General features: G+C 45.8%; 1 protein-coding gene across 1 annotated transcript; it reads right to left on the bottom strand.

Annotated features, from left to right (window-relative positions):
* Positions 1–1,609: 1,609 nt before the first annotated feature.
* On the bottom strand, positions 1,610–13,740 carry MKS1 (MKS transition zone complex subunit 1). Its single transcript, XM_007958007.2, has 18 exons — positions 13,661–13,740; positions 12,945–13,054; positions 11,617–11,687; positions 10,831–10,986; positions 9,470–9,567; positions 9,174–9,302; positions 8,838–8,942; positions 8,065–8,173; positions 7,463–7,519; positions 6,208–6,250; positions 5,882–5,944; positions 4,413–4,483; positions 3,979–4,048; positions 3,769–3,876; positions 2,777–2,910; positions 1,968–2,050; positions 1,786–1,883; positions 1,610–1,701 (listed from the first exon to the last, which is right to left on the bottom strand). Exons 1-18 carry the CDS (start codon positions 13,738–13,740, stop codon positions 1,610–1,612), a joined length of 1,677 nt encoding a protein of 558 aa, XP_007956198.1.
* Between the last annotated feature and the right edge of the window lie 5,902 nt (positions 13,741–19,642).

Consider the following 19,642-nt stretch of genomic DNA (forward strand, 5'->3'; position numbering starts at 1 on the left):
GACCTCTGCAGGTAAGGGGAGGCCCTCCACCAGCAGGCCTGGGCTGGCGCAGGCCCTCACATCCTTCCCAGGGCAGCACTGCTGAGGCCTGTTAGGTTTCTAGGCAAAGACAATAGGACTTGTCATTAGGGACAGGGTACTCTGTCCTGGTGGTTTCCCAGTGTGCTAGCTTCTGGGCTGGTAGTTGCTCCCAAGGCCTAGGACTTCGGGGAGTGATTAGGAAGTGTCCAGGTAGCCTTAGCAATGGCTACTCCACACTGAAGTGGCTCCTCTTCTGCACTTCCCCTAGGCTCCTCACTTACCCAGTTCTGCTTTGTCTGTAGGAGTCCATCCCAAGCATCCAACCCCTGGAGACAGGAGAGCCTGGGAAAGCCCACTAGGCCACCACCTTCTCCCCCTGGAGCAACCATACCCTGCTGATGCTTTTGCTGGCTACTGACAAGCTCTTTGGTTGGGAATGACAGCCGGAGCTCCCCGTAGCAATGGACCCACCCTCCTTAAGAGCCTCTAATTGTTAGGTTATGAATCCATTCCAGGTACAAGGACTGTGTGCCAAGCAAGGAGGCCTTGAGGCCCAGTCAAAGAAGAGTCATCTAGAGCGTTTGCAGCTACTTTTTTCTATTTCCTGGCTGTGCCCCAGTGACTGCAGGACCACATCGGCTCAGCCTATAGCCACCCCACAATTCTCTTCAGCTACAGGCTGGGCAGTTTCTCTGCTTCTACCAATAAAGCACTGCTGACAGCAGAGGCTGCCCTGTTTCTGTTGGGCTGGGAAGGTACGGCCTGCCCCACGCTTTGCTCCAGATGTTTTCAAGAGTGCTGCTAAGACACAAGCTGGCACTAATCTCCCAGCATCTCTTTGGGCAGAATCAAGAGAGCAACAAGAAACACTCTGAAGTAGGACAAGACACAGAAGGGAAATGGCAGAGGCACTGCAGCCTGACGTTAAGGAAGATACCTCAGCCACACCAGCAACCTGAGCCGAAAAACACTCAACAGAACATTAGTCAGAAAAAAAAAAAAATTTATGTACAAAATATGCAATTAAAAATATCACCCAGCTAGCAGAAAGAAGTGGGCACTTCCTTCAGCCCTCAGTTATTCCATAAATAAGTTGTGTCTCAAAACTTCAACAAACCCCACATAGAACAAGGCTACTCTGTAAAGAGGGAGAGGCTCACAGGCCCTTCTCACCTTCTTCTTCTTTCTTGGGCTGCCATTTTCAAAGAAGCTTGTACAGCAGGAAAGAGCTGTAGCCCTCTGCTACAGAGACTATGAGACAAGCCATAGGAGAGTCTGTGTTGGGGATAGAAGTAGCTATAGGGTCACCTCACACTAGTCAACCACAAAGCTTGCCTTGTTGTGATGCCCATTTACAGAAACTGAGATGTGAAAAGGAGGGGGTTACATGGTCTCTGGTTTATTCCCACGTGGCAGGGAGAAGGTCCTGCTGAGGGCTAGGCAGGGAAGCTGGCCTGGGGACTTCCTAGCTCTCCTGGCTCTCAACAGGTAAATGTGGTCCCCAGTAAGAAAGACAAAGGCTGGAAAGCATCGGCCTCAGAAGTTGCTAGCCTTTTCCTCCACCCCTGAGGACTGAAGGTGCAGGGCATTAGGAGACCATGGTTCCAGAAGGGCTCACTAGATCCTGGGGAAGGCTCTCGCGGGCCTCCTGCATGCGGCGCCTGGCTCGATGGAAGGCCTCTGCAAAGGAAGCAGAGACATGTCAGCTGCCATGGTAGGGGCAGAAGCATGGCCTGTGCTGACCTGGGAGGAAGAGGAACCTACCCAGCACATTGTGAATGGAACTCTGCTGGCTGTATCCTTCCAGACGGTCCAGCACGCTCCTCATCCTCTTCCGGAGGGAGCTCGACTCCATGAAGGCCCTGCAGGGGAACCCACCACACAGTCATAGCTGCTCCCAGTCCTCAGGGTATAGGGCAGCAAGGCAGCGGGCCAGGGCCACTCACCTGGACTGCTGCAGACAGTGGAGGCGGAAGGTGACACTGCCGGTGGTCTTTGTGCGGAATCCAAAGCGGCTCAGACGCTCCCCCTATGGGAATAGCTGAGATAGCATTAGGTTTCCAGGGTCTCTAGGCCTCAGGCACCATGCTGAGCTCACTCCATTCTCATTCCCATTCTTGGGGAGAACAGTTTTGTTTGGGAAACTTCATTCCATCACCCAGACCCCATCATTTCAAGGCTAAAATCTGGCTCCCAACTCTAAATCAGGGAACACTGCAACCTCATCTGAGAATAAGTTGTCCTACATGCTTCCTGCCAACCCTCCCCCACTCTGAATACTACAGCCATCAGTGACAGGGTGAAAGAAAGCGCCAGTTACCAGACAAAAGATAACAGGAAATCTCTAAAAAAAAAAACCCATTGCCATCCAGTCGGATCTGACTCATAACGACCCCTCCTTGGGTTTCCTAGGCAGTATCACTACGGAAGTAGATTGCCCAACCTTCCTTCCCAAGGAGTGGCTGGTGGGTTTGAACCGCCAGCCTTCTGGTTAGCAGTCAAATGCCTTAGGCACTACGCCACCAGAGCTCCCAGGAAATCTACTATTTTCTAGAGATCTCCTAAGATAGTATAGATATTTGTATCTGGTTCAAAATATGGCCAGGACTTCCAGCTTAAGCTACAGGAAGGAAACGGCTAAGGAATACTGAAACAATGAGCAACTAAGGGGTCTTAGCCCAGATGCCACCTGCTATAGAACAGAAGACAGGAACTTAAGTTCCCAGCAAGGAGTCTCCCCTGAGACAAAAGTCACCTTAAAGGTTCCAGGTATCCGTGCGTAGGAGAGGTCCTCAAGTTCCAGAGAACCACCAATGAAAAACCTCCTTAGCTCAGCCCTTGTGCCCAGCTCCACAGGTCTCCATGTGGAGACTGTCAAGGTGTGTGAGCCTATGAAAGGAAAAAGGAGAATGGGGCCAGGTCCAGAAAGGGCATGGACAAGCATACCAAAAACCCAAACCCACTGCCACCGAGTTGATTCCCACTCATAGTGATGCTAGAGAACACAGTAGGACTGCCCCACAGGGCCTCCAAGGCTGTAATCTTTATTAAACAGACTGTCTCATCTTTCTCCTGTGGATTCCAACAGCCAGCCTCTCAGTTAACAGCCAAGTGCTTAATCACTGTACCACCACAGCTCCTTACACCTGGTTAGGTGATGCCCTGGTTTCTGGTGAAGGTTATCACGGTAGTTAAGAGCACTCATTTTGAAATCAACCAGACATAAACTCATATCTCAGCTCTGCCTGTGTATCTAAGACAAGTTTCTTAGCCTTTCTGAACCTCATTTTCCTCATCTACTAAAATGGAAATGACAGCACTACCTCCACCTTACAGAGTGGCTGGGAGAATTAAATGAGAAGCACTTAGCACATGCCTGGCACCCAATAAAACTCAGTTGCTGTTATTTCAGAATGAATGCTGATTCATTTAATACGCTTATGCAGAGAGCCATTTTGCCATGAAGTTTCTCCCTCCAGGCTATATGACAGATCACAGAAACATGAAGCAGACAGTGCAGACTCTGAGGCCATTCAGCTTCAGGAAGGAAGTTTGAGTAGTTAGTTCTCAATTTCACTGAGTTGTCTATAATGGAGGGAGAAAAAAATTCTTCAGAGGAACACAGAAGCTTTGCTTCTAGTTCCTAATTATCTCTACTGCTCACCGGAAGCAGTCAAATCTTTTGGAAGTGTTAGTTCTCAGGGCTGAGGACATGTGGTCACAGGAAGGGCAGGGACAAGGGGTTACCTGGGGCGGCAGGCAGCACCACAGCCCCGTAGCCTTCCACACGATACCTCTTCCAGAAGTCCAGCGAGAGGACCTCACAGTAGAGCACTGGCCACTCCACGAGAGCTTCTGGGAGCAAGTGGGAGAACCAGCCAGGTCACGGGAGAGGTCACAAGAGAGGGCACCGGCTGAGGAGAACCATGGCCTTGGATCAACAGCTGACCTACTCACCAGCAGACTCATCCTCGTGGAGGAAGGAGGCCTCAAAAGTGAATGGGTAGGAGAAATAGGCCACTGTGTCCTAAAGAAGAGCAGTGTATTTCATACTTGGTGTCGTGTGGGAGGCAAGGCTTCCCTTGGAGTATGTTTTCCCATGCCCAGTTACAAGGTCACTCTCAAATGGGAAAAAAGGAAAATTCACCCCAGGTAGGAAGTAAGAGGATAAAAGTGAAAGAGACCTAAGATGAAGCTGCTGCCATTCTCAGAAAGGCAGAGAGAGGACCCTGGACCTGCACAGCCAGCCAGCCCTGCAGAGCCTACACACAAGGGTAAACTCAGCTCAGGAATCCTCCCTAGACTACACGGCAGTTGGCCTGATAAAGCTCCAAATGCCATCCCCGGAGCAGATTCTGTTCCCTTCAGATATGCCCTCTCATCCTCCATACCATTCCCAGGGATTTGGTGGCACAGGTCTGTGTTATTCCTGAAAGCTGCTGGAATTCTGGGCTTGACCAGTCTGAAAGACAAAGACCATATATAGTAAGTTCACCTGGGAGGAGGGCAAGTAGCTGAGAAGAAAGACAAAGTTAACTTTATTCATTCAACATTTACTGAGTTTCTCCTGTGTGCTACCAGGCATGGGGGATAGCTTGGTGATCAGATAGAAAAAATTCCTGTCTCTGATGGCACTAACATTCTGGTGGGGGATGACAGACAAGAGATAAATTAACAAGAAACTATCAGGCAGTGATGAATACTATACTAAAAATAAAATGGGGTGAAGGGATTGAGTGGTCAGAGGAAGCCTGAGAGGTGACACACTACTTTCTTTGAAAATACAGAAGAAAGACATACACAAAGCTATGGCAGAAAAGGGTTTCCAGAAAAGGAAATCATCTGGTAAAGGCTCTAAGATGGGAATGAACTTGGCATGTTCAAGCACAGAAAGAAAGTGTGGCTAGATTGTTGTAAAGAGAGACAGATAGGGGCCAGCTCATCCAGTGCAAGGAGTCTGCATTTTACTCTAAGGGGTGGGGAAGCTGTTGGGAGGTTTAGGCTCAAGAGACACAAGTGGTTTACATTTTTAAGAGCTCCATTTGGCTATGAGGTTTGTTGCACATGGACTGTAAAAAGATAAGTCAGAAGCTTCATGCATTGGCCTGGGCAAGAAATGATGGTGGCCTAGTCCCAGGTGCTAGAGAGAACTGACAGATTTGGGACAGTTTTTGAAGATGGGGCTGATAGGCTGCTGATGGACTGACTAGCTGTAGGGAGCTAGAGAAAGTGAGGAATCAAGTAAGGATGTCTCCTGGGTTTTAGTATCAGTGATAAAGTGGATGATGTTACCTTTCTGCTAAGATGGAGAAGACAAGGGGAGGGAAAGTCAGAAGGAGGAGGGAGAATCAAGAGGTTTTTTTTGGTCATGTTAGAGATGTCAACAAGGTAACTGGAGGAGTCTGAAGTTGAGGGGAGTGATCAAGGCTGAGCTAGAAATCTGGGAGTCCAAGACATATAGATGGTATTTGATGCCATGGTACTGGATGGTATCCCCTGACAAGACTTAGATAGAGAGTAACAGAAGGACTAGGCTCAGCCTTGGATACACTAATATTTAAGATGCACAGTAGAGGAGGAGTCAGCCAAGGACCCTGATGAGCCACCAATGAGAAAGGAGGAGAGAGGTGTGTGGAGCCCGAAGGCAAGAAAAGAGTTTCCAAGAAGAAAAGTCAGCTGGGTCAAATACTTCTGAGAGGTCAAGTGAAAGCATCATCACTGGATTTGGCGACATGGAAGTGATACATGACCTTGAAAAGAAAATAATAGTTTTAGTGGGAGAGTGAGGAAGGAAGCCTGACTGAATGTCTCTGGAAAACTGTCAGGGTACAAAAACAGGTTATTTATGAATCTTACTTACTAGCTGGCAACTCCACAAAGAAGTGGACGTAGAGATTGTCATACTCATAGCCTTGGGCTGAAACTAAGAGAGAGAACAGGAAACTATTTCAGCTTATTCCCCTACCACCCTGAGCACCCAACCCAATACTAAGGAGCCTACACTCTCCTGGAAGCAAGCTCCTCCAGGGCCAGGAACCCTCCATGTTTCCAAGAAAGAACCACCCCCGAGCTTCCCACATAATGCAGATAGCCCCAAGCCTCCACCAGGGTGGGGCAGATGACTGTACAGCTCCATCAGTGCACTTGCCCAAGAATGAAGAGGTCTCTGCCTGACAAGACACTTACCCACCTCTCCGTTTACAAAAAGCCGGAGTGCACCTGGGACTGTCTAGGTGGAGAGAAGTGGGAAAAGATTAGGAGGTCGGGGGGGAAACAACCCATCTTCTCCAGCCCCATCCACAAAGCCCGAGGCCTGACCCTGGACAGCAGACCCTGGCTCATTACTGCCACACCCCCTTCCCACCCTGCTTCCTCAGCCTCTCTACCAATCTGCTCCATTCATTTCTAAAATTCACCACGTAGGAAAACATACATCATTTAAATGTTTAAAATACACACTATAAATGTAAATCAGCACAGCCAAGGACAGTAACAGCAGCCACCTTCTGGAGGACAGTAGAAAGTCGAGGCCCTGTGCATGGCCGAAGCCAAGGAACCAGGGGTTTTAACTTGTATAATTATTCTCTTATCTAACTTTTTAACTCTGAACATTTGATGCTCATGCAACATAAAAATACTGGAAGTTCATTTTTTACAGAGACAGGAAACCAGTGAATAACTCTATCCTTGTTTCCTGATCTAGAAATGGAACTTCTGGAACAAAGGAAGACAAAGAACAGGACCACAGAATAACTGACCTAAACAGTTTTGTTTTTTAAGAGCCAAGATGGTTGACAGGCCAATGACATCCCTTCCGTTTCTATGGAGTACTTAGGAAAAATATCCATAGGAAGCATGAGGAAGGCATTTTTCTCTTAGATTTTTTTTAATTAATTATAAAGTGCCACATGAATACACTACTACTGATAAAAAGTAAAAACTACCAGAGTATAGAGAATAAGATGTAAAAATACTCTACACTACACATCGCTCTCACTACTCAACACTCATCTACCAGTCACTTCCAGGGAAAGTTCACATTAGCATATGTGTGTGTTCAGACCTTTTACAATGCATTAACAGTTCTTTGGAGCTCTGGTAGTGTAGTGCCTAAGGCATTTGACTGCTAACCAGAAGGCTGGCGGTTCAAACCCACCAGCCACTCCTCAGAAGGAAGGTTGGGCAATCTGCTTCCGTAGTGATACTGCCTCAGAAACCCAAGGAGGGGTCCAACTCGACGGCACATAACAACAACAGTTCTTTATCAATATGCACGTTTTAAAACACATAACAAGGATTACGCTCTATGTGCTACTGCTTGACTTTCTTTTTATACTGAAGAGCATGTGGTGGGGACCTGTAGGAGAAGTACTATCAGGCATCCACAGTCAGATGTGCGGCTACACACAGTCATGGTGCTGCAGGAAGCCAAGCGACTCACCATCTCAAAGTCAGTGCCCACAAGGCTGCTGAGATACTCCTTGTGCCGGCCATACAACTGAGGAAGCAAACCAGAGCAAAACTCAAGAGGCGAACCAAGCCATCCAGCACTCGGTTCTGTACAGGATGGAGAAAAAAAGCAGCAGCAATGGCAAATGCCACAGAGAGCTGGAGACCTAAGCATCTTGGCTACTGTCATTTTAAAATGAGGGGCAGTGGCTTTGGAATCAGCTGGTCTAGGGCCAAATCCTGGCCCCAGCACTTACAAGCTGTGGGACCTTGGGCAGATGACTTGACTTCTCCATGTCATTCTCCTTATTGATAAATTGGTAATAATAATAGTATCTCCCATACAGGGTTGTTGTTAAGTCTACATGAAACAAGTTATGTGACTTGTCTAGAACAGAGCATAGTAAATACTTGCTAAATGATAATGACTATCATTATGTTATAATATAAACAAAAAACCCCTGCCTGATGTCAGCAATGCTTCCAGGACAGGAGAGGGCTATTAAGAGCAACTGCTGGCCTCAACCTCAGACATGGTCTCAGCTCCCAGGCACAGGCTCGTCCCCTTGGTCCCTGGAATGAACCAGTTCTTACATCCTTGAACACACGCTGTTCCCGCTCCTCCTCCTCTGGCTGTGCAAGTGAGGACACGTTGTCAATTGTATACTTCCATAGCTCCTGCTTCTCTCCCTCCATCTCGATTCTGTAAGGCCAAAGTCACAAAAGGACAAACTCTGATAATAAGAGAAAGGGCCCTCCAGATCTAGCCTAGGGATGAGTCATCATTGATCGTACTCCTCATATGAAGTATATGTTACAAATGGGTCTGATGCTGACCAGGAGAGGGAAACAAAATGGTCAGCAGAAAGTATACCAGACTAGATTCACACAGTGTGGTATCCAGACCCATCTCTGCCTCAAAATCACTGTGAAATGCTAAGACACAACATCCCTGGCACCCAGCTCCCTCACAGGAATGGGTAGGCTGGTCTAGATGATCTCTAATCCACAGTTCCATTATTGTCAGAGACAAGGATAAGGAGCAGCCAGCCCGAGGAAGTGACCAGGTTTGAGTTCTCACCCAGTTCTGGTCAGTCCCTACATTCAACAGCCCAGAGGATTATCTTCACCTAACTATATGCTGAAGTTATCCCTTTCCCATTGCACATTTTCTGAGAGCAGGGTCCCCAGCTTCTAAAGGGCCTATCAACCAGAACAGAATATGAACCCCTGCCAGGGAATTTAAAAGTTAGAACAGATGAAGGGCTTTCTAAGGATCTCATCAACTAGAGGCAAGAAGTGAAGCCCAGGGAAGGAATGTCATTGTCCACTACTCCTTTCCCAGTGGCCCCTTGTCCTCTTCTCACCTGTAGGGTCCTTTGAGGCCAGTGAAGTCAGGTTTCACCGTGATCACACCATTGCTGTCCACCTTCAGAGTACAGAGGACCTGTTCATACTTCTTATAGCCAAGCCTAGAAAGCAGGCAATCAACACCAATGTTCAGCATCCCCAGAAATTTTCCAGGGAGCAGGACAGAGATCTGTGGTAAGAACTGTCATGGTAAAATACTTTCTTCCAAGGACAACTGAGAAGAAGAAAAAGTCCTTCTCTCTTATGTGCTCAGTGATGACTCTGTGTGGAAGGTGTTGGTTAGCCTGGGAAGAGGACAAGGACTGGAGTGGGCAATAAAGAGCTTCACTCACTTTCCATAGGGCCCAAGGTCGGCCATGATGTACATTGTCTGAAGAGGGGTGTTAATGACATGGTTGTTCCTGACGAACTCTTCTGAGGGTTCCCAGGTGACGATGCGTGACTTAAGGATACTGCCCTCCCTGGGAGAGACCACAGGAAAAGTCACTTCCCTGGCACCCCCTAAAGAGCCTGAGTGGAGAACCCAGGGAAGCATGTCCCAGGAGGAGGCCCATTCCAGAATGGGAGGCTCGAGTCAGCACTGGTATGACAGGTCCACAAAGACCCCATCCCCCTGACTCATACTCACAGCCCTCGTCTGTCCTGCCGCCGCCGCCGGACATTTGCCATTCGCTCGACCAAGAAAGACGGTACCTCACTGACTTCAGTGGTCATTTTCTGACAGTGCTGAGGAAAGACAGCCACCCTGTATGACTCTCTGAGCAGGGCCACACAGAGCCATCTGATTCCCAGAGGGGAAGTCTTCCTTCTGAAACCTCATCCATCATCTGAATTAATAGATATATCAAAAAAAAAAAAAAACAAACCAACCAAACTCACTGCCATAGAGTCAATTCCGACTCAGTGACCCCCCTTGGAGTTTCAGAGGCGGTAAATCTTTACAGAAGTAGATTGCTATCTTCCTTTCATGGAGTGGCTAGTGGGTCTGAAACACCAACCTTCTGGTTAGTAGTCAAATGCCTTAGGCATTATGCTACCAGAGTTCCTTGAACTAATAGGTATAGCCACCACAAAATTATATATGCTAACAGAGAGAAGCAGTGGCCCAAACAACCCAAAGAAAATTCCTCTAGGCCTTGGTTTGCCCTAAGATTTTAGCAGCAGCAATGAGTCTATATATGATAATAATTAAAATCAGTCTATGTTCTCTGAGCACATACCAAGAAAAAGGTGGGTGAGATGCCAAATGGGATTACAGTGATTTTGTGGGAAATCTTCACATGGTTAACAGAGCACTTACTGCATTTTCATTTGCTTTGCCAAAACAAATAACCCAAATTCTACATGCTGCCAACAGCTTTTCTAACGAAATCATGCCAATCTTTCAAAAACAATCATTTAATACTTGCTCTTTGCAGAGATCTACAAGGTCATAGAGGAAAATCAGAAAATGCAAGCTCTATCCTCAAGAAGCTTAAAATCTCCCTGAGAAGACAGAGCATATGCAGTGACTGAAGAAAATGTAAAATGAATCCATAATGGTATGATAAAAACTGAAGATAAAAGCCACTCCTCGTGGTTATACCAAGTTCCTCTCCAAACCCATGCACTCAAGAGATTTGGCTGAATACCCTGATGAATTTTATCTAGATTGTTCCAGACTTACCTGTCTCACTTCATGATTCAAGGAGGAAGTCAAGCCCAGTGGTGCTTCTTCTAGCTGGCAATGTACAAGGCTATCCCTAGAGACACTGGTCCTTGCCAGCTCCCCAGAGCTAGCAGGCAAGTAAGGGAACAGCAGCCATACCACCTGCAGACTGTGCCCTGTCCACCCCAGTGTGAGTGCCAGCAGCACCCGGGAGCTTCTGGGAAAGCCACCTTTCTCCCCTTAACAGGCTTCTGATTTAGGACACAGAACCCACTGAGGCCAGAAATCTAGGGGAGGCAAAGTGCAAGAAAGGAGCTATAGGGCTTCAGAAAGAACAATACCTCCTCCAAGTTGGTGTATCTATCAGAGTCAGTATACGTAAAAATTCGCCGGTTCTTCCTGCCACCCGAATCCTCTAGCTTCAGGATCTCTTGACGGTACTGATGATCCAAAGGGCTCTGACAGGCTGCTTCATTTTGGTACAGATCTACCTCGAACTGAGGTCACCACAAGGAAACAGAAACCTACTGAGAACACTTCAACTTTTGTGCCTACAACTTTCTAATCAAATTATTTCTATAGAACTGATGCTATCTGAAATGTTTTCATGACCAGCTCTCATTTACCTAAACTAATGGAGGGCAAGGGATTCAAAGGCTGCAACCAGATGGCATGTGGCCCAGAGATAGTAGGTGCTGTACCCAAGATCACAAAGCTTAGTAGCAGTCAGGATTCAACCCAAGTCCACTGGAACCCAATGCTTGGGCTGCGTTTCACTATACCCCTGTAAAGACAACAGGGGGCAGTATACACTGTTACAACCTTTCTGGAAATCAGTTTGGCAATATGTATCAATAGTCTTCAAAATAGTATTTTAATCTAGTTATTCTGCTTCCAAGATCTTATCTGAAAAAATAACCAATGAATCAAATGAGACTTCATACAAAGATGCCCACTGAAACACTATCTAAAATCAGTGACAAGGGGCTGTCAGCAAATCCCTGGCCTGGACAGGACAGCCGTGCAGGCATCAGCCTCTTTCAAAGATGGGAATCTCTCCCTGCTACCAGCCAAGCCGAGACGGGCCAGATGGAGGCAGACTGAGCCAACGTGTGACACTGGCTCACCTGGCTGAAGAGCTTCTCCTGCCACCCGATCACAACCTCCTCCTCTTTGTCTTCATCTGGGCGATGTCCACCTCCAAAGACAATAGAGTGAGTCAACTGCTTGGGCCACACTAAGCCCACTGTAGTTGGTTTTAACCAAAGTCTCTGCTCTTATCATTGCCACAAAGCCAGCTGGGGTTCAGTGATTTGTTAAGTACTCACTCTGACAGAAACTCAGACAGAGAGGCTGACAGAGAAGCTGTATATGTGTGCCCTGGTTAGTATGTGCAGAAACCAGGATTAGAACCCAAGAAGTCTTAACCACAACTCTAATTTGAATAAAAGGTGGTCCTACCTTCCAGGAATCATTAACTCTAAGTCAGTGCCAGGGACTGAAATTTAGATACAGGCTGAATAGTCCCTCCTTAATCTCAACTGCCCGCATTTGCTAGAAAGGAATCTCGTACCTATATAGTTAGATGCACAAACTCTGTAACCTTAAGAGACCAAGGAGGGATGAGGAAAGTCAAGTAAATGATTTTTTAAAAAGCATAAAACCTAATCCATTCCTGACTGGGTATGCCTTTTTCAGAAACATGATTCACAACACACCAACCCACACTCTTGCTTAAGAATATCTCTGAACAAAAGCAGAGTGATAGTGACCTAACACAAACACATTCTCTGTCCTCACTATTCCAGCTTCCCAGACAAGAAAAACCTAAAAGAGCATAATCAGTGTTAATGTGTACATTTTTTTCTAGCTGTTCTCAACTTTAATATAGTTTAAAAGAGCATTTATACATATACTTACGAGTTAGGGCAGATTTGCTTTTAGAAAAAAACCCCGCCATTAATAGTACTTAGGTTGCCAAGGAAATCTATCACATATCACATATCAGAGTAAGGTATGTTATTTCACTACCTACAACCAAAAACCAAACTCGCTGCTATGGAGTTGATTCTGACTCATAGCGACCCCCACTGGCTTTCCAAGGTGGTAAATCTTTATGGAAGCATATTATCCTATTTTCCTTCTGTGAGGTGGGTCTGAACAGCCAACCTTCTAGATCAGTATGTTGAAGGCAGAAATCACGTCTTCTGCAATTTTCATACACAGTGAAGTGTAGTAGCTAAAACTGCCTGGGTTCAAATACTGGCTCCAACATTCACCAGCTGCAGGGCTTTGACAAAGAACCCGACTTTGATGCTTTAGTTTCCTCATCTGTAAAAAGGCTCCTGTAAAAAAGTAGACCTGGGTCTGCTCTGTCTTAAAAGGTAACTCAACCACCCCAGGCCCTTCCCCCAGACCCCCAGAGGGCTCCCCACATCACCACTGTCACACCCACTGGTGGTTGGGTGGGGCCTAAAAGTGGCCAAGTCTATGAGGTCCTTCCCAGTCTGGGTAGCCGGCTGGTAATGGAGAAAGTTGCTTGATGTGATTCTTTGCAGGTGGACTCTGTCAGAAAAAAGAGATGCCCAGAATACGTGTTACAAGGCACACAACCAGGAGATAAACACAGAACAAGTACACCCACAGGCATCAAGTGGATTCCGCCTCATAGCGACCCTACAGAACAGAACAGTCCTATAGGGTTTTCAAGGCTGTAAACAGACTGCCTCATCTTTTTCCTGCGGAGCGGCTGGTGGGTTCCAACCGCCAACCTCTTGGTTAGCAGCCGGATGCTTTAACCACTGTGCCACCAGAGCAAGAATGGAGTAAACAAAACACAGAGCAGGGCAAGGCTGCCAAGGTGTGTTGGGTGCAGAAGACAGGGGAGGTGGGTGAGGCGCTGGGCTCTGAAAAGAAGCGTGAGAATGAAAGGATGCATTGAGGACCCAGGGCTCCGAGGAATTTGGGTGGTACAAAGCCTGAAGAGGACTTGGGTGGGTCTGGAAAGTGTGCTGGGCTGTTCTGGGTGGTGCAGGGAGATGTAAAGAGACCAGGGGAGATGGGGTTAAGATAGTAAGCGGAAGTGGGGGCCTTAGAATGCGAAGAAACTGAGGCTCGAATTATCTGAGAGGATAAAAGCACGGGTCCTCTGCGCTGGGGTGGTGCTATTACCGAAGGCGCAAATTGCGCACCGGGTCCCGGGAGCGGTACACGGCCTCCCCAGTGTCAGTGCTCCAGACAGTCTCCGCCATGACAGCTGTCCTGAGCCGCGACTGCGCCGGAAAACGCTCCGCCCCTAATTCCCTTGGCAACCGAGAAGCTGGGATCCAGGAGCTTAGGAGGCGCTGCGCGCGCAACCCGCAGCCCTACAACGGCGCTTAGCAACGGCACGCCTGTGCAAAGAAGTCAGGGCCGAAAGCCTAAGCAGGGTCAGGGCAGGGTCGGTGGTTACCGTGTATGAACAAAGTTTGCTCGCACCCAAGTGGGACTTGATGCATTTAACAAATGAAGATAGTTAGGCTCACCCATCACCCTCATTTCATATAGATGAAGAAATAGCGATGGAGACGAGGCGCAGGTGACCCCAACCACCACGTTTCCACTATGCGACACTGGCTTCCGCTGAACGCATGAAAACCGTGACCCGAAAATCGGTTAATGTGATTCAAAGAATGCACCTATTCTTTCCAAAGGAGTCGGGGGCAGGTGATGGCACTTAGCCAGAAACAAAAATATACTCTTAGGAAAAAGTGTTAAGAAATTCAGAGAAAGAAAAAACAAGGAAGGAAGGATGTTATTATTGAGTTGGTTCTTTCCTGTGTGTGTTAAGCCACTTTAGAAAATGCACTGGCCTCCTGAAAGGCAAACAAAGTGCCATGCAGAAGTCACGCTTCATTGGACTATCAGCTGAGGCAGGGCACACCACAGATTCCCTGCACTTTAGAGATGCCAACATTTACCAGTCTTTGACATCTCCTACTCCGCCAACAGAGGAAGTAATTGTCCGCTGAACGGAGAAATCTCAAGCCATTGGGAACCCTGGGTGGCATATCCGCTGTTGTGTAACACCAACGACTCACCATAATAATAGCACCATTTATTTTAGGACCTAAAGCAAGAGAAAGTCCCTGGGTGGTGTGAATGATTTGCATGACTGTTGACCGGAAGGATGAAGGTTAGAATCTACCCAGAGGCTCTGCTGAGGACAGGCCTGTTGATCTACATCTTTAAAATTCCAAACCAAAAATCAAACTCAAGCTGAGTCAATTCTGACACATAGCGACCCTATAGGACAGAGTAGAACTGCCCCACAGGGTTTCCAAGGCTGTAATCTTTGTTGTTGTTGTTATGTGCCGTCGACTCATAGCGACCCCTCCTTGGGTTTCCTAGGCAGTATCACTACGGAAGTAGATTGCCCCATCTTCCTTCCGAGGAGTGGCTGGTGGGTTTGAACCACCAGCCTTCTGGTTAGCAGTCAAGTGCCTGAGCCACTATGCTACCAAAGCTCCCACTGTAATCTTTAAGAAAGTGAATTGCCACATCTTTTTTCCACAGAGTGCTGGTGGCTTTGGGCCACCAACCTTTCAATTAGCAGCTGAGAGCTTTCCCACTGTGCCACCAGGGCTCCTTCTGTACAGTTACAACCCTTGAAAACCCTATGGAGTGCAGGTCTACTCCAAAACATGTGCAGTTGCTGTGAGTGAAATCAATTCAGCAGGGGGTGGGGGAGTTAACACAGCTTGGGTACTTGGTTTGCACTGTTCCTATGCAAGTTCTCCTAGGAACTAAAGTAGGTGTTGTTATCCCCACTTTACAGGCCAAGTTAGTGAAGGCTCAATAAAACCGTACTTGCTAAGATTGAAGGAGCTGAGATTCTAGCTCAGATTTGTCTGGATTCTGAGGCATGAACACCTTCCACTGTGCCTCACAGCCTCTCATCTGCCAGCTCATTCCGTAAGAGCACACAGTTTCCAACCTGGGAATGGTTATTTTGATGGATGAAACCATCTAAGAAATGGTCACTCTAATATTTCCTTTTAAAGCTGTGAATAGACAACACTATCACACGAACAACAAATGACAAAGTGGCTCCTGCATCAACAGTTTAGTATTATAAGCAAATAATAAAATCAATCAGACACAATTGTATGCAAAATAGTTACTCTACCACCAAAACCAAACCCCACCCCCCTTGCCATCTAGTAGATTCTGACTCATAGCAACCCTGTAGAACAGAGTAGAACTGACCCATAGCATTTCTAAGGCTGTATTTTTTTTTTTTTTAATTTGTATTGTGATTTGGGTGAAAATTTACAGAGCAAATTCATTTTCCATACAGTAGTTCATACACATTTTGTTTCATGACATTGACTGCAATTCCCCACAATGTAATGGCTCTCTTCCCACTTCCTCCCTGTAGTTACCTCTTCCCTGTGTCATGTCCTTTCCTATGCATTCCTTCAAGGCTATAATCTTTACAGAATCAGACTGCCACATCTTTCTCCCACAGAGCAGCTGGTGGGTTCAAATTGCCATCCTCTTGGTTAGCAGCTGAGTGCTTAATCACGGCACCACCAAGGATCCTTACTATACTACCATGGAAATATAAGCTATTTGTATGTTGTTACTGTTATGTGTCGTGGAATCTGACCCGACTTCGGTTTCCGAGGTGGTATCACTACGGAAGTAGATTGCTCATTATAACCAGAAGGCTGGTGGTTCAAATCCACCAGCCACTCCTCGGAAGGAAGGTTGGACAATCTACTTCCATGGTGATACTGCCTCGGAAACCCAAAGAGGGGTCACTAGGAGTCGGGTCTGACTTGATGGTACATAACAACAACAACAACAACAAATCTTTACGGAAGTAGATTGCCCAGTCTTCCTTCCAGGGAATGGCTGGTGGATTTGAGTTGCCAACTCTCTGATTAGCAGTCAAATGCCTTAGGCACTATGTCACCAGAGCTCCTTCCAGGTAGTAATAGATGTGTAAAAACCATGGAAGGCTTGACAGTGATGCCTGTGTCCGTGTACAGTTAGGAAGTGGCAGAAAAATGTCTGTGCTTCATAGCATTACAGGCAGAGATCAGAGAAGCCCTGAAGAGACAGGCTGATGAGGCAGAAACCCTCTTGGGGCTGAGATACAGCCTCCTCATGAGCTCTCTACTGGGACCTGTGTGAAAAGATAACATTGAGTACCAGATGGTTTTCACTAGGATAAGGGAGTGGAGACTCCAAATTTTCATATCCCGATAGAAATGAAGTTGAAGTAAAGAAAAATTAAGTTCTACCTAAAAAAAAAAAAGATGCAGATCAGAATTTCAAATTCTCATGGAACCCATACTTTCTGGAGCCACTGAGGCTAGATGAACCCCTGAAACTATTTTCCTGAGATAATCTTTAAGCATTAAACAAAAAATATTCCCTGAAGTCGTCTCTAAACAAAACAATAGTTAAGATTAACTAGGAAAGAGTATCTTTGCGTTGAGGATTGTGCTCTTTTAAGAACTATATGGGATCAAATTGACAACAGCTACTCAAAAGATTCCATAGGAAACTTAGAGGTCAGTGAGTTGATGTTAATGAGAGAGGAACAACTCAGGGAAGGAGAGTGAGAATGGTTACGTAACTAGAAAGAAGAATGTAATCAGTGCCACTGATTGTACATGTAGAAATTATTAAAGTGATGTATGTTCTGCAGTATATATTCTCAATAACAGCAATAACATATTACAAAATATAAAACACTGAATCAAAAAATGGCCCTGAGTCAAATTGAGCCCGCTGTCTGGTTTTGTACATAAAGTATTATTGAGACACAGCTGTCTCATTTGTTTACATTTTCTCTATGGTGGCTTTCACTGTGTAACAGCAGAGTTGACGGAGACAGTGTAGCTTATGAAACCTGAATTATTTACTATCTGGCCTTTACAAAGAAAAAATTGATGACCATTGTTTTAGGAAAGCAATAAAATTGGTAAACCTCTAGCTAGACAGATCAAGACAAAAAGAAAGAAGTCACAAATCACTAATATCAAGAATGGGAGACAGGGTATCACTACAATTCCTATAGGCATTAAAGGAATAATATCGAAACATTATAAACAACTTTATACCAATAAATTTAATAACTTAAATGAAATGGACAAGTTCTTTGAAAGATACGAACTACCAAAGCTCACTGTAACTAACCCTAACAGCCCTGTATCTATTAAAGTGCAAATTCTTGGGCTTTACCCCATTCCCACTAATTCAGGACTCTGAGGCAGAGGCCTAGCAATATGTGTTTCAACAAGCCCTCCCTCCAGGTGATTCTGATGCATGTTCAAGTTTGAGAACATGGGTCTCAAAGGTATCACCTAAGGCATGAGTTGAGCTCATGTAGTTAGACGTTTAGCTCCTCTCAGCTAAGGAACCTTGGTGGTGCAGTGTGTTTCAGGCCCTTGGCTGCTAACTAAAACGTTGGCAGTTTGAACCAGTGTCTCTGCAGGAGAAAGTTGTGGCAGTCTGGTTCTGTAAAGATTTACAGGCTTGGAAACTCCATGGGACAGTTCAACTCTGTCCTATAGGGTTGCTATGAGTCTCAAATAACTTGATGGCAGTGAGTTTGGTTTGGTTCCCCTCAGCCACTGGAGTGAATGCTACTCCCAAAAAGTCTTAATTCCTGGCGTGTCACACATGTGGACAGGGAAATGTAGGTGCTGGCAGTTGGAAGTCAGACTGGCATACACAGAAATGTAGTCAAGGGAGAGGAAATATGGGCAAGGTACCAACAGCTTCTGCTACAAATATATCAGTAGATTATTCTGCCATGATGGGAGTACACCATCCATAAGTTTTTGCTTTTGCTTTTATTATCACAAATGGTGTTACAAGCAACATCTTTATACATTCCACCAACTCCCTGTTCTACTCCTACCTTTGGACTACTACAGAAAAGTGACCTGAACAATCATCTGTCTGGATTTTGCTAAACCCAGGTCAGTTTACTGAGAGCGCCAAGAGTGAACATCCTCGCTTCCCAGGCCCCTTCCAGGCAGTGCATCAGCAAGTAGACCAATGAGTATTACCACACTGACATTGCCAGAGTCAGTAGGAGAATAAAACAGGTCAGCAGTATCCAGAAATTCAGCCTCTGAAGCAGTTGGCTTCTATGTCCTAGCCAGATTTCAAATGCCTCTTCCCAAGAAATACATTAAGCTTCTGATAATTTTAATTGCTTTCATCTTGGGCAACCCCATTTTCCCTATGGTGTGTCCCAACAGATTAGCCCAGGTCTCCAGTGATGTGATCAGACTTGGGGCGACAGGAGTGCTTCATATAGCAGGACTCTGGTAATGTTAGCACCTGTGGGTCCTTTCTCCAAGAAGAGGTTTTAATGTTTTAGAAATCCAGGGATTGTCATCACCTTCCATGTGCCTTCTTTTCTTGGTATTCTCCTGTAAATAACCAAGCAATCGAACTCTACAGTCTTCTCCCTTTCTTATTTGCAGAACTTTCTGCTAACTGTAGGATTCATTCAAGTTCAGTCTCATTATAATCCACTGACTTTTCCAAAATCAGCAGTAACTTTCTGAAAATCTGTATTGATGTCTCCATAATAATTTTGAGTCAAGGTTTTGGCTATAATCTCAAAGGAATCATTTGACTCCAGCTAGGGGGTGATGCAAAATGCTTGTGTAAGGATTCTCAACAATCCTGCTGAACCCCTAAGATGAAGTGGTTATGAACTTGTCCCACAATTCATTCATTTATTCACTTAATTAATTAGTTCAACAAGTATTTACTGATGGTCTTCTATGTGCCAGGCACAGTGTTAAGCCCTGGGAATAAGCAGTAGACTAAACAGTCTCTGACCTGATAGAGTTTATCTTACAGTCACGGTGAACAGACAGTAAAAAAAGAAAAAAAGTAAAACATAGTGTACAATATAGAAAGTTCTGTGATGAAAAACAAAGCAAGAAAGGAAGATAAGAATTGTAAGTGGATCAACAGAAGAATGCATAACTAAACTATGATACATACACACAACGGAATACTACGCAACACTAAAGAATAATGTAGAATCTGCAAAACATCACATAACATGGATGAACTTGGAGGACATTATGCTGAGTGAAATAAGTCAATCACAGAAGGACAAATATTGTATTA

Source organism: Orycteropus afer, unplaced genomic scaffold, assembly GCF_000298275.1.
Source record: "Orycteropus afer afer isolate SDZICR_OR568_19922 unplaced genomic scaffold, OryAfe1.0 scaffold00834, whole genome shotgun sequence".
NCBI lineage: Eukaryota > Metazoa > Chordata > Mammalia > Tubulidentata > Orycteropodidae > Orycteropus > Orycteropus afer.

Bases quoted from the DNA above. Each gene is read 5' to 3' on its own strand.
- MKS1 (XM_007958007.2), bottom strand. From the start codon at position 13,740: ATGGCGGAGACTGTCTGGAGCACTGACACTGGGGAGGCCGTGTACCGC. The intron at 8,174-8,837 runs GTGAGAAGAGGA...TTGGCCTTACAG, and splicing joins GGCCTCAAAGGACCCTACAG to AATCGAGATGGAGGGAGAGA. The intron at 4,484-5,881 runs GTAAGTAAGATT...TTTGTCTTTCAG, and splicing joins CTTTGTGGAGTTGCCAGCTA to ACTGGTCAAGCCCAGAATTC.